General features: G+C 41.2%; 1 protein-coding gene across 3 annotated transcripts in view; it reads right to left on the reverse strand.

Moving 5' to 3' along the window:
* LOC306648756 (sulfotransferase 2A1-like) overlaps positions 1-14,328 on the reverse strand; it is a 129,579-nt gene that overhangs the window by 5,331 nt on the left and 109,920 nt on the right. Inside the window, exon 4 of one of the 3 annotated variants that reach the window (XM_079119068.1) lies at positions 11,286-13,265. The exons of 1 other annotated variant lie outside the window; for it this stretch is intronic. In XM_079119068.1, the coding sequence (XP_078975194.1) occupies positions 13,057-13,265 (209 nt within the window). In that variant the 3' untranslated portion in view covers positions 11,286-13,056. Of the gene's footprint in view, positions 1-11,285; positions 13,266-13,778; positions 14,327-14,328 lie in introns of those variants that run through there. One more of the 3 variants, XM_079119062.1, reaches the window with a different exon arrangement.

A 14,328-nucleotide genomic window follows, 5' to 3' on the forward strand; every position in this document is an offset into this window, starting at 1 on the left:
TTATCCATTGTATAAATGCCACATTTGTTTATGCATTCACTTGTCAATGCATTTGAGGACTGCTTCCACCTCTTGGCTCTTTCGCTGAGATCCTTTTAGGATGTTCCCACTCTTCTTGACTTTCCAACACACCATCCCCTCTGATTCCATGGCCTCAATTGTCATTCAGTTTGCACTGCTCCTGCCCCCAGTTCCACTTCCGTGGTTGCAGGATGCATGCCCTTTCAATCTCTTGCAATTTCCCTGCTCATTTTTGAAACCCAACCTTTTCCATGCTGATTCTCCTATTCTAAAATAGCCTTGTTGTCCACATGATCTCTTTTTCAATCTTTCACCTCTCTTGAGCTGCTTTTTAGCTTTTCTTTACTGGTCTCCTCACCACCCATTTCTCCCATGCCATCACACAAACACCTGAATCTGCCTTAGGATGCACTCCTATACGGTCTTCCAATACCTAAGATGATCCCTGCTGAGCACTTGTTTCACTCTCTGCAATTGTCTGAATGGAAGTGGCTGGGCACTGCCCCTTCCTCCCAAAGCAGGGCTCCCTGGCATGTAGAGCACATTCCATCCATCTGCTGAGTGACAAGCAACGTAGCTCTCACCTTTCCATGGGTGTTTCCTGTCCTGATTCCTTACCTGACTTTGGGTAAGCCACCATTACTGTATTTTCATCCTTTATCACAAACTTAGTACATGCTTCTTTTATACCTCAATGCTGTAACCAAAATCAGGGAAAGGTAACCATTCATACCACAGGAACTCATATGTCATGATGATGAGTTCTCTGGTGTGGGGCTGGAGTTCAGCTGTAGCCCCCATGGAAGTTGTGGGAGATTTGGGAGACTGGCCTTTAAAGGAATTTGAAAGAATCATAACTTTTTCTTATCAATTTAACTGGTTGGTAAAAGCAAATTTTGGCTGGTGATCCAAAGTTTCATGGTATTGAGCAATTTTGGACTCATTCAGTGACCATGAGCATGATGATCTGGGCGTGAGTTCATGGGCAGGACCCCACAGCAAGTGCTGCCATATACGCCAGTGAGCAATACGGGACCTGAAGAAAGCCATTCTTTTCCATTTATTTGCATTACAAGAGTTTTCAGTATAGAATTTTTACACGAAACTGAAGGATTCAGTGTATTGGTAATAGCCTGGAAGGAAGTTGAGGAATGTGCACTGATGACCCTTCAATTCTAAAGGACAAGGACCTGCATTAGGATCATTGGATATGGGTGTGGACTGTAACTGGATCCGTGTCCAGTCCTTCTTTACCTTGTGATTGACGCATGAGACTGGGTTTCATTCTTCCAGGATTTAAGGACTGAGATAAGTGAATTTTCCAATCTACCATATCAGTGATCAATGAAAGCCCTGTGACATACTTGCACTAGCACTTTCGCTTCCCAGTGCACTCTGGGGGCCAACACTTCACATGATTAAGCAACATTCCAAATCCAGGGAGTCCTTAAACAGTGGTCTCCTGCTGCCAGGAATGCTTCAAGACACACCTGCATTTTTATCAATTCCACATGCACTTCTGTCACCTCCAGTGAGAACCATCTGATGATTGAAGTCAACCCACGTTGAAGGCAATGGTATTTTATGTAGAATGTTTGGTCATCAGGTGCAACAACCCTTTCCACTCTTCCTGCCAATTCCTGGGTGTAATACTAGACTGAGCACTTGTGTATTCAACTGGGAGCTGTTGATGCTGAATCTAAATCTGATGTGGCTCAGCTGCTGTGTGCATCCTGGGGAGAATGACCAACAATTGGGGCAACAATATGACTCTTTCTGAAGTAAGAGTAGCATTTAATCCCCTGATATCATGTACGACACTTTTCATTTGCAGCCTTTAAAATTTGATCTTTATTTTGCATGCCAGGCATTTTCATTATAATGTGCCTTGGTTTGGTCTGTGGTAATTTTGTACATTTGTTGTCCTATAAGACTCTTGGATTTGATTTCCCATTTCATTCTTCAGATTTGGAAAATTTTCCGATATTATTTCATTGAAAAGTTTGTGCATTCCTTTGGTTTTTTTCTCTGCACCTTCCTCTACCCTGATAATTCTTAAATTTGGTCTTTGCATGTTAACCCATAGTTCTTGGAAGATCTGTTCATGGTTCCTTACCATCTTCACTGTGTCGTCAACTTTATTTTCAGGATTATATATTAGCGTTCCAAGGTGGAGACTGGCCTGGGGAGCCAGGAGGACCTGTGTGGACAGGTGCTGTCCTCTGGGCAGAAGCCAGGGGTGGCTGTGGGTCATTTTTTTTCTCTACAAAATGAAGATATATTAGCCAGTTCCCATTGAGAACTTCTGCAATGCGTCCTTCAGACCTGGGAGAATATGTGAGCGGTATCATCAGGTAGACTAACTTTCCAATCCTGGATTTTCCTTTGTTTTGTGGGCATGTTAGCTAAATGACTCACTCTGTATCTGTGACAGGGGTTGTTTAATACTTGTGTTTCTCAGATGTATAGCAGAGCAAAATTTTTGTTTCATTTTTGAGGATTGACTTGTGATCTCATGTGACCTAGACAAGAGCTTGACTATGGAGTGAATCCCAAGCACATAGTATTCCATGTTTGGGACAGAGTCAATGTATCTCTAGAGCCGAGTAGCAAACCACTCCCATTTCAAGCAGGCAGCCTTCCTGCCATTCCTCAAACTGTCCAAGCACAATTTGATTTCAGGTCATTGATGTTTGGTTCTGTCCTCCAAAATATTCCTGAAGGAAGGCAGGTAGTTCTCTCTTCCTCCTCCAATCCTCACATTTTAGCAAATTCACGTCAGCAGTCAGAGGGGCCTTTGCCATCACAGTCTAAAATGGTGACTCAGACAATTCCAACCTCGCTACAAGGACTTGATATTCCACAGTAAGTGTCTCTGCCTGACTTGATACTCTACATTGGTGGCCTTACCTTCATTTACAATCTTATCTGTGAATGTGTGGTTTCCTTATCATTGTCCTCAACCACAGTGCACATTATGAGATGGTGGGGTCTTTGCTTTAACATTTCACTGCAGGAAGATAAAACATTACCTGAAAATGAGTACATGATTAACCACCTTTTGTTGAATTAACTGAGCTGGGTTTCTTCATAGATTTGTTGTGAGCAATGTGTGATTTGATGTGGAGAGAGCGTCAGGGCTAAACAGGGCAGCTGCTGAGCTGTGAAGAATTCCTGTTGTTGCCCATGGGCCTAGTGCCTATGCCATGCTTTTCAATCTTCATTTGTAATTTCTGATGTTAATGCCTGCCAGAGATTAGAGAACAATATTTCCAGACTCCTTTCTATTGGGAACCTTTCACCAGTTAGTACTTCCAATTGTACTTGTGGGTCTAAAGGCTGGAGAGCAAAGTTTAGGCTTTGCTGGCAGCTATGCCTGAAATATCCAGTTAATCATCTCTGGTACGTGGATAATACTGGGAAAGCTTTGGTTGTTGGCTGGTTGCATAACTCTTACCAATGTCTTTATGTTTCCTGGGGTGGAATGATTCAGACATTGTTCTTGGAAAAACATAAATGAAATACATGTGTTATGTTTAGACATGGTTAGTTTGATGGAAAACCCTGTGACTTTTGAATAAAAGGGAAATTGACTGTCATTTCTGCCAATGAGTAAAATTATTATTATAGGCAATTATTAATTTTACGAATGCTCTCTCTGTTGTCAGTCTCTCTGGATTCACATGGTGTCTTTTACATTTTCTGTGTGGTCTACACTGCTTTCTGACCCACTTTCCTTTTATAAAAATGCAGGTAACAATAGCACGTTACTCATGAATTTCCTGGACTGTACATGATATTATGTGGCAAGCAAGTAAAACAATATCTAGCACACAGTGTGTGCTGAGGAGTTTTGTTTAGTCACAGTTGCTTCACTTGTTTGTAGTACTAGATTTATAACAATGAAATGGTTATTTTAAAATGATGATTCTACCTTAAAACAAAACTCCCATGCTCCATGTAGTGTAAAAATATATTCAATGAATTTAGCATTCACAAAAGTATGCACTAAGAAGTTAAGTAAAATTTCTAAGTTCTCACTGTTGGTAAAGTATGAGGTGGGGATTCAAATTTCACATCATCTGCTTGTGGCATGATCTAAGTCACCATGCCATTTTACCTGTGTGGACAGAATTTACTGAGTTCATTAACTAACACACTGCAATTTCATGGGCCTTGGTTCCATCGAGGTAGAACTGTGTTTTATGCATGGAGAGTGAGCAGTGCTGATGCCTATTGGATTCCTCTGGAATACAGGTGAGAACAGTTACTGAGTTGTTGATTGTGCACACTTTTGTGTGGAGCCTTTATAGTCTATGGACAGTTCATTGGTTATAAGATTGTTGGGAGATTCAAGATGGCAGACTAGAGGGTGGCTGCATTTCGTGTTGCTCCAGGACTCAGGACTCAAGAAGAGGAGATATAGAGAGACTTGGGACCAACTCAAAGCAGCCGGGTGAGTCTCTCCCATTGGGGCGGTGTCCCGGACGGGGCGGTAGCCCCGAACGCAGGGATCTTTGTGAAGTAGAGCTGCCGGCGAGACGCCCCTCCCCCCGCAGTGAACGCGGACAACTGGGAGCATCGGAGAGGTGGCTGCTCAGCACAGCGCTTGGACTCGGCACAACCCACCCGGGCTCTGGGAGGCTGCCCAAAGAAGAGGGTGCGCGGTGAGCTGTTTGGACTGAAAGCGACCACCCCTGAACACAGGGGGCTGCCCAGAGGAGAAGGAGAAATACGGGCTCGGCACGTCGCTTGGACTTGGAGCAGCTGCGCCAGGGCTCCGGACGGCTATCTGGTGGAGCAGCGTGGTGAGTGGTTTGGACTCAGAGCAACCGCTCCTAAACACAGGGGGGTTGTCTGGAGAAGGAGGAGGCGCGCGGCGGGGTGCTTGGGCTCGAAGTGACTGCACCAGGGCTACAGGTGGCAGTCGGGACGAGGAGGTGCACAGTGAGTTCCTGGGACTTGTGACGAACGCACCAGATCTCCGGGTGACTGCCTGGAGGAGAAGGAGGTGCGTGGTGGGTCACTTGGACTTAGAGTGACCACAAGGAACACCAGGTGGCTGCCAGAGGAAAAGGCATGTGGCGGGTCACTGGGACTCCAGGTGGCTGCTCAGAGGAGGGGCCGCATAGCCAGGCGATTAAGTGTAGAGCAGGGTCCCAGGGCCTAGGCGGATTCTTGGTGGAAGAGCCGCACAGACAAACAGGGGTGGAGCGAAGGCTCCAGGACTGCAGGCAGCTTCTCTGAGGAGAGGCAGCCTAAGGAGATTCGTCTGTGAAGGGTGAGGCTTCCAGGTCCAGGAGGTAGGTCCGGGTCCCTGGGAACATTGCAGAAGAAGGCCGCCCAGCCCAGGTGGTAGTTGTGAATTGAACGGAACCTCTAGGAGGGGAACTGACCAACGAGACCTCCCCACCGGGTGAGTCCTCCCTGCTGGGTGAGGTTCTCCCAAAAGGACTGTAAAACCAGAGACACAGGCCCAAACTGGCCTTGCATCAGCCCACATCCTACATCCCCTTTGGATGACCATTCGTCAGCAAGTGAAGGTACCTCTGCCTACTAGCAGGGAATATACCCCACCGGAAGGCCACCACCCCTAGGGAGTCAGCTTCCTTGTGGAGCACCGCATTATCAACTTCCTCCAAGACTTCAGGCTACTGAAGGCTAAGAGGGGATATACTAGAAATCTTCAGGGACATTGTAAGTCAATAGAGGAAATCTGCAATATCTCAGTGGTCAACTGATACCTGAACAATATGAGAAAACAAGGAAAGAAAATGCTGCAAACAAATCTAGATGTTACATCAATGAAACCCAATGAGAGCATGGCAGAAGAAATGACAGAAAAGGAGTTCAGAATGTACATAATTAAAATGATCAGGGAAGCAAATGACGAGATGCAAGAGCAAATGCAGGCACTGAATGATCGCACCAATCAACACTTAAAAGAGCAAATACAGGAAGCAAAAGATCATTTCAATAAAGAGTTAGAGATATTGAAAAAAACCAAACAGAAATCCTTGAAATGAAGGAAACAATAAACCAAATTAAGAACTCCATAGAAAACATAACCAATAGGGTAGAACACCTGGAAGAAAGAACCTCAGATATGGAAGACAAAATATTTAACCTTGAAAACAAAGTGGAACAAACAGAGAAGATGGTAAGAAATCATGAACAGAATCTACAAGAACTATGGGATATCATGAAAAGGCCAAATTTAAGAATTATTGGGATTGAGGAAGGCTTAGAGAAACAGACCAAAGGAATGAACAATCTATTCAATGAAATACTATCAGAAAATTTCCCAAATCTGAAGAATGAAATGGAAAATCAAGTTCAAGAGGCTTATAGGACTCCAAATACACAAAACCACAACAGAACCACACCAAGGCACATTATAATGAATATACGTAACATACAAAATAAAGACAGAATATTAAAGGCTGTGAAAGAAAAGAACCAAATTACATTCAGGGGGAAACCAATACAGATATCAGCAGATTTTTCAATCCAGACCCTAAAAGCTAGAAGGGCCTGGAACAACATTTTTCAAGCCCTGAAAGAAAATGGATGCCAACCAAGAATCTTATACCCAGCAAAACTTACCTTCAAATTTGATGATGAAATAAAATCCTTCCATGATAAACAAAAGCTAAAAGAATTTATAAAAAAGAGAGCCAGCATTAGAGAACATTCTCAGCAAAATATTCCACGAGGAAGAGATGAAAAACAAAGAAGCAAATCAGCAATGGGAGGAACTATCCTAAAGGAATTGTCAAATAAAGGAAGAACCAAGTCGTCTAAAAATAAATAAAGAAATAAATAAAATGAACCAAATGACTGGGAAACCAAATCATATCTCAATAATAACCCTGAATATTAATGGCCTGAACTCATCAATCAAAAGACATAGACTGGCAGATTGGATTAAAAAGAAAGATCCAACAATATGTTGCCTGCAAGAGACTCACCTCATACAAAGAGATACCCATAGACTAAAGGTGAAAGGATGGGGAAAAACATACCATGCACATGGACTCAGCAAAAAAGCTGGGGTATCCATCCTCATTTCAGATAATGTGGACTTCAAGCCAAAGTTAGTCAGAAGGGATAAAGAAGGACATTACATATTGCTTAAGGGAACCATAAATCAGCAAGACATAACAATCATAAATATCTATGCCCCAAACAGTGGCTCATCCATGTATGTCAAACAAATCCTTCTCAATTTCAGAAACCAAATAGACCATAACACAATAATACTAGGTGATTTTAACACGCCTCTCTCACCACTGGACAGATCTTCCAGACAAAAATTGAACAAAGAAACCATAGATCTCAATAACACAATCAATAATTTAGACTTAACGGACATTTATAGAATATACCATCCAACCAAGAGTGAATACACTTACTTCTCAGCAGCACATGGATCCTTCTCTAAAATAGACCATATATTATGCCACAAAGGTAATGTAAGCAAATACAAGAAGATAGAGACACTACCTTGTATTCTATCAGATCATAATGGATTGAAATTAGAAATAAATGAAAGAGTAAAACACAGAAACTATTCCAACACCTGGAGATTAAACAATATGCTATTATATGATGAATGGATAACAGAAGATATTAGGAAGGAAATTAAAAAATTCTTAGAGGTAAATGAGAACAAAGAAACATCATATCAAAATCGTTGGGACACTATGAAAGCAGTACTTAGAGGAAAATTTATTTCATGGAGCGCATTCAATAAAAGAAGTAAAAATCAACAAATAAACGACCTAACACTACAGCTCAAAGCCCTAGAAAAAGAAGAACAGACCAACACCAAAAGTAGTAGAAGACAGGAAATAGTTAAACTCAGAGCTGAAATCAATGAAATTGAAACAAAAGAAACAATACAAAAAATTGACAAAATAAATAGTTGGTTCTTTGAAAAAATAAACAAAATTGATAAACCCTTAGCCACTCTAACAAAGAGAAGACGAGAGAAAACCCAAATCACTAAAATTCGGAATGAACAAGGAAATATCACAACAGACAGGATTGAAATACAAAACATAATTAGAAGCTATTTTGAAAATCTATACTCCAACAAAATAGAAAATTTCGAACACATCAACAGGTTTCTAGAGACATATGAATTGCCTAAATTGAATGAGGAGGACATACACAATTTAAATAGAACAATTTCAAGTAATGAAGTAGAAGAGGTCATCAAAAGCCTACCAACAAAGAAAAGTCAGGACCAGATGGGTTCTCAGCCGAGTTCTACAAAACCTTTAAAGAAGAGCTCATTCCAATACTTCTCAAAGTATTCCATAAAATAGAAGAGGAGGGTACCCTCCCAAACTCATTCTATGAAGCCAATATTACCCTGATACCCAAACCAGATGGAGACAAATCGAGGAAAGAAAATTTCAGACCGATATGATTAATGAACATTGACGCAAAAATTCTCAATAAAATTTTAGCAAATCGCATACAAAAATATATTAAAAAGATAGTGCACCACGATCAAGTGGATTTTATCCCAGGGATGCAAGGTTGGTTCAACATCAGGAAATCAATAAATGTAATTCACCATATCAATAGACTTAAAGTCAAGAGTCACATGATTATTTCAATAGATGCAGAAAAAGCATTTGATAAAATACAGCACCACTTCATGCTCAAAACACTACAAAAAATAGGGATAGTGGGAACATTCCTTAACATTTTAAAGGCCATTTATGCTAAGCCCATGGCTAATATCATTCTAAATGGTGAAAAACTGAAAGCATTCCCCCTAAAAACTGGAACAAGGCAGGGATGCCCTCTTTCACCACTTCTATTCAATATCGTTCTTGAGACTCTAGCCAGAGCAATTAGTCAGACCAAGGAAATTAAAGGAATACGAATAGGAAAAGAAGAACTCAAACTATCCCTATTTGCGGATGATATGATTATATACTTAGAGGAACCAGGAAATTCCACCAGAAAAGTTTTAGAACTCATAAGTGAATTCAGTAAATTAGCAGGTTACAAGATGAATGCTCATAAATCCAATGCATTTTTATACGTAAGTGATGAATCCTCAGAAAGAGAAATTAGGAAAACTACCCCATTCTCAATAGCCTCGAAAAAAATAAAATACTTGGGAATTAATCCCACAAAACAGGTGAAAGACCTCTACAATGAGAACTACAGAACACTAAAAAAGAAATTAAAGAAAACCTTAGAAGATGGAAGGATCTCCCATGTTCATGGATAGGAAGAATTAATATTGTCAAAATGGCCATACTACCTAACGTGCTATACAGATTCAATGCAATTCCAATTAAAATCCCTATGATGTACCTTACAGAAATAGAGCAAGCAATCATGAAATTCATCTGGAAGAATAAGAAACCCAGAATAGCTAAAGCAATCTTCGCAGGAAAAATGAAGCAGGGGGTATCGCAATACCCGAACTTCAACTTTATTACAAAGCAATAGTAACAAAGACGGCATGGTATTGGTACCAAAATAGACAGGTAGATCAATGGTACAGAATAGAGGACAGGGACACAAACCCAATAAATACAACTTTCTAATACTAGACAAAGGTGCCAAAAATATGCAATGGAGAAAAGATAGCCTCTTCAACAAATGGTGCTGGGAGAATTGGAAATCCATATGCAACAGAATGGAACTAAACCCATATCTCTCACCCTGCACAAAACTCAACTCAAAATGGATTAAGGACTTTGGAATCAGACCAGAGACTCTGCAGATTATAGAAGAAAAAGTAGGTCCCGATCTTCAACACATCGGCCTAGGAGCAGACTTCCTCAACAGGACTCCCATAGCACAAGAAATAAAAGCAAGAATCAATAACGGGGATAGATTCAAACTAAAAAGCTTTCTCTCAGCAAAGGAAACTATCAGTAATGTGAAGAAAGAGCCTACACAGTGAGAGAATATCTTTGCCAATCATACTTCAGATAGAGCACTAATCTCCAGATTCTATAAAGAACTCAAAAAACTCTACACCAAGAATACAAATAATCCAATCGACAAATGGGCTAAGGAAATGAATAGACACTTCACAGAAGATGTACAAGCAATCAATAAACATATGAAAAAATGTTCAACATCTCTAGTAATAAGAGAAATGCAAATCAAAACCACCCTAAGATTCCATCTCACCCCAATTAGAATGGTGATAATCAAGAATACAAGCAACAACAGGTGTTGGCGAGGATGTGGGGAGAAAGGTACACTCATACATTGCTGGTGGGGCTGCAAATTAGAAAACTTGGAATGGAACCACCATTTGACCCAGCTATCCCACTCCTTGGTCTATACCCAAAGGACTTAAAATCAGCATACTACAGAGATACAGCCACATCAATGTTCATAGCTGCTCAATTCACAATAGCCAGATTGTGGAACCAACCTAGATGTCCTTCAATTGATGAGTGGATAAAGAAACTGTGGTATATATATATACAATGGAATATTACTCTGCCATAAAGAACGATAAAATTATGGCATTTGCAGGCAAATGGATGAAATTGGAGACCGTCATGCTAAGTGAGATAAGCCAATCTCAAAAAACTAAAGGACGAAGGATCTCGGTGATAAGTGGATGATGACACATAAGGGGGAGGGTGGGGGGAGTTAGTGTTAGGGTTAGGGTTAGGGTTAGTGTTAGCGGTAGGGAGGGGGACAAGAATGGAGGAAGAAAGGACTGTTTAGAGGGAAAAGAAGGGTGGGAGGGGTGGGGGGGGAAAGGAAAAAAAAAGATTGTTGGCACACATACTTATATGAGTAGTTTTATAGCATTTCCCTGACACTTTACTGCCCCTGAGTGTTGTTGTTGTGTCATCTCCAACTAGTGTGATAAAATTTTCCGGTAGCTAATGTCTGTCATCTGATGAATGGACAAAAAGAATGTGGCAGAAATAAGCAATGTCATCTGTTCAGTGTGAAAACATGCGATCCTACTGTTTATGCAGCATGGATGGTCCTACAGGACATTATAAGTGACATATGCCAGCTAACAGAAAACCAATTCTACACCTGCAAGGAACATAGAAAAATGAACATCAGAACAGCAGAACATCAGAATAGTGCACAGCAGATACCAGGGATGGTAGGGAGGAGTGAAGGAGGGAGCTTGGTCAATGGCACAGGTTCACAGGTTGGAGGAACATGTCCTGGTGTTCTGTGGCACACTGTGATTGACAATGATGCCTCATATACTTTGGGTTAATTAGAAATTAGAAGTAAGGATCTTAACAAGTTTGCCCTTTGTGGAAGCTTGAAGTCATCAGGCTGCTTCAAGCTACAGTTCACATGGACACTGATTGGCATCGCCTACTCAGAGTGAATGTTTCCACCTACTGGTTTGCCCTATAGATGTGTCAGCTTAAGACACTTCTAGTTTTATGAATGTTCTATTGATTACAAATAGTGGGTCCTTCCCTGGAACCTGCAATCATTCTGTGTCTGATCTTCTTTGCCAGTCTTCTGTATTTGACCATTTTCTGAAATGTTCTTTGTGTTTTCAAGATTGTTCATCTTTCCTTCCCCCATTATGTTTATAATGCTCCTTGAATTTGTTGATTGTGAAGTTGATGGCGCTCCTTTGAATTTCATCCTCATTTTGATGATTTTCATTGTTTTTTCCTGTGTCTCACTTGAGTTCTATAGGTTTCTGAATAATATTCTTCTGTGAAAGGGTCAGAGTTTGAGAAAATTGGAATAATGTTTGATGCTTTTCTCAACATTGAGGTGTAAATGATTCAGGATGAGGATAGGTAATGCCAGAGAAGAAAGGGAAAAGGGAAAGGAGAGAAAGGGAGAGAGAGAGAGAGAGAGAGAGAGAGAGAGAGATGATAATACTTGAATTCATGCGTCAATCTTTGTTTTAGGCAGGTCGAAATACTGACCTGTCCATCTCATGAAGAAAAACATTTTACTGCTTGTTTAATTTTAGCTGAAATCTATGATAACCACCATGGAAGACACTTCAGGTAAATTGCATCATACAAGGCTTTCTGCATGGTGCCATCTCTTAGTTTTTCACATTGAGAGGCTGCATACCATCAGCAATTGTAAGAGGAGCCTGAATTAACAGAGAGTGCTTCCACGAGAACCTGTGCTCACATCCTGAGCCACACAGGTACAAGACAAATACAACCACACAAAGGCCAGTAATAATTAAGAACATTAGAAAACTCTTACAGAAGGAACGTCATCTCTAATTGACAAAAGAATTGTCACAAAGGAATCCATTTGCTTCCCACTGAAAAAGGGCAAGATTTTGAGGCCAAGCTGATGGGGAAGGAGAGAGGTTCATTTGGACAGCTAGCAAGCCCAAGAAGATAGTAGGCTCTCACCAGGAAAGCCATGATAGGGACCCTGTATCCTAGAGGACCACAGGGGGAGCAAAGAAGGGACAGGTAGGGAGTGGGCAGGAATGAGCTGCTGACTGGAGACTTTAGGAGCCAATCCCAAGGCCTGGAAGGGACAGAGTCTTGGTTAACTTCATGTTGCTGTAGGCAGCCTTCGTGAGAGGAGGCAGGTTAGGTCAGCCTGGGTCAAATCAACCTGTATTTGAGGTCCGTAGGAGCCACTTGAGAAATGATGAATATGTTTAGCTGCAGAGTTGAGCAAAAATCTGTCCCAAAGTTTTAGACTAACGGAGAAGAGACGTACAACAAGAAGGCAGAGAAGACATTGTTCTCATTTCTGTTTTCAGTGACACATTGGACATCTGCAGCAGCAAGTGAAGAGTCAGGGCTGTTTCCAAATGATCTACAAATGCTTTAAGGATTCCTAAGCAACTGAGCCAGGGGTGGTGGCACATGCCTGTAATCCCATGGGCTCAGGAGGCTGAGTCAGGAGGATTGCTTGTTTCAAGCCAGTCTCTATAAAAGTGACATGCTAAGTCACTCACTGAGACCTTGTCCCTAATAAAATACAAAATAGAGCTCCCTTTGTGGTTTAGTGGTCAAGTGCCCTGAGTTCAATCCCTGTTACCCCCCTCACCAAAAAAGAATCCTAAGCAACTGTTATCATCATACCCTCATGGAAGAGGTGTTTTATACAGCAAGTTAGTAGGAGACTAATGCTATGTAGCTCAGCTGCTTGACCTCCAAAATTAATGAATCCCACAGTCATCTCAAAGTGAGCAGAGGTAAAGGAGTTGATTTGGCTTTTACCTTCAGTCCTAGATGACTGGAGAAACATTTTGTTACACCTACAAAAGACTAAAAGTGTACAGTCAAGTTGAGTTTAAATGTTCTCCTGAGGAAAACTCTGACTTGAACTTTTTTTCTTACTTGCCCAAGAAAATATGGGGAAATTAGTAAGGGAATCCAGAGACATTTAGAGGAGAACTGGTAACTCTACAGTGTGCCAAGCCTCAATTCAGATCTGAACTACTCTATGCACATCAACTCAGATAAAATCTATGTTAAATGCTGAGTAGTAAGTCTCTGAATGCATCCTAGCACCCATCATGTAGGTACCTTATGAAAGTCCCATACACAGCACTTGATATTGATGGCGTTTAAACCACTAGGAATGAAAACAACACTAGGTTGGAAATTAGGCTCCTACAGATCATCTTCATCATGGATTCTGGAGATAGATATCATAGAAAAGGAACCTTAGCTTCCTGTACATTCTATTCGTGTTTTAAAAATTAGATACAATTGTGTGTGATATTCATATTCTGTGTCTGACCTTCTATGCATTTAAAAGACTACAAAGTTCTTTCAAAAGCTAGAAAGTGGTGAATTCAATAGAGAAATCCCAGTCACTTTTAAGAAGCAAGTGATCAGAGAAGCAAAATGTATAGTTCAGGGCTCCAGAGTGAGGAAGCAGGTTTTTAATTTTGTGTCAGAGCATTAGATTTGTTATGCACAGTAGTTGAGTAGATCCAGAAACACTCATCCCTGCAGGAAAAGGCATTTCAGGTCTTGCTTCCCCCTCCCTGCTGGGCCTCCTCCTCTCTCCCATTCTCCTTCTCTACTCAGCTAGATTTCCTTTTGCTCCTCTATTAGTTTATATTTCATTGGTTCTTCATGTCATCCTGTCCTTCCCTCCCCTTTCCTCTAGAAATGGTTTTATTCTAGAACTCCCCGGTCCTGTATTTATCCCAGGACAGGACATCAATTATCAGTATCCATATAAGACCCAGAATCTCTTGGACATTATTCCCATGGGAACAGGTCTTTGGGAAATCCTGCCATCTTCTCTTGGTATACTTTATGAAAGGCTTCAGCTTGGGCCGCTGTGAAGTGATTCTTCCAGTCCCCACAGATGCCT

The sequence above is a fragment of the Sciurus vulgaris genome (assembly GCF_902686455.1).
Source record: "Sciurus vulgaris genome assembly, chromosome: 17".
NCBI lineage: Eukaryota > Metazoa > Chordata > Mammalia > Rodentia > Sciuridae > Sciurus > Sciurus vulgaris.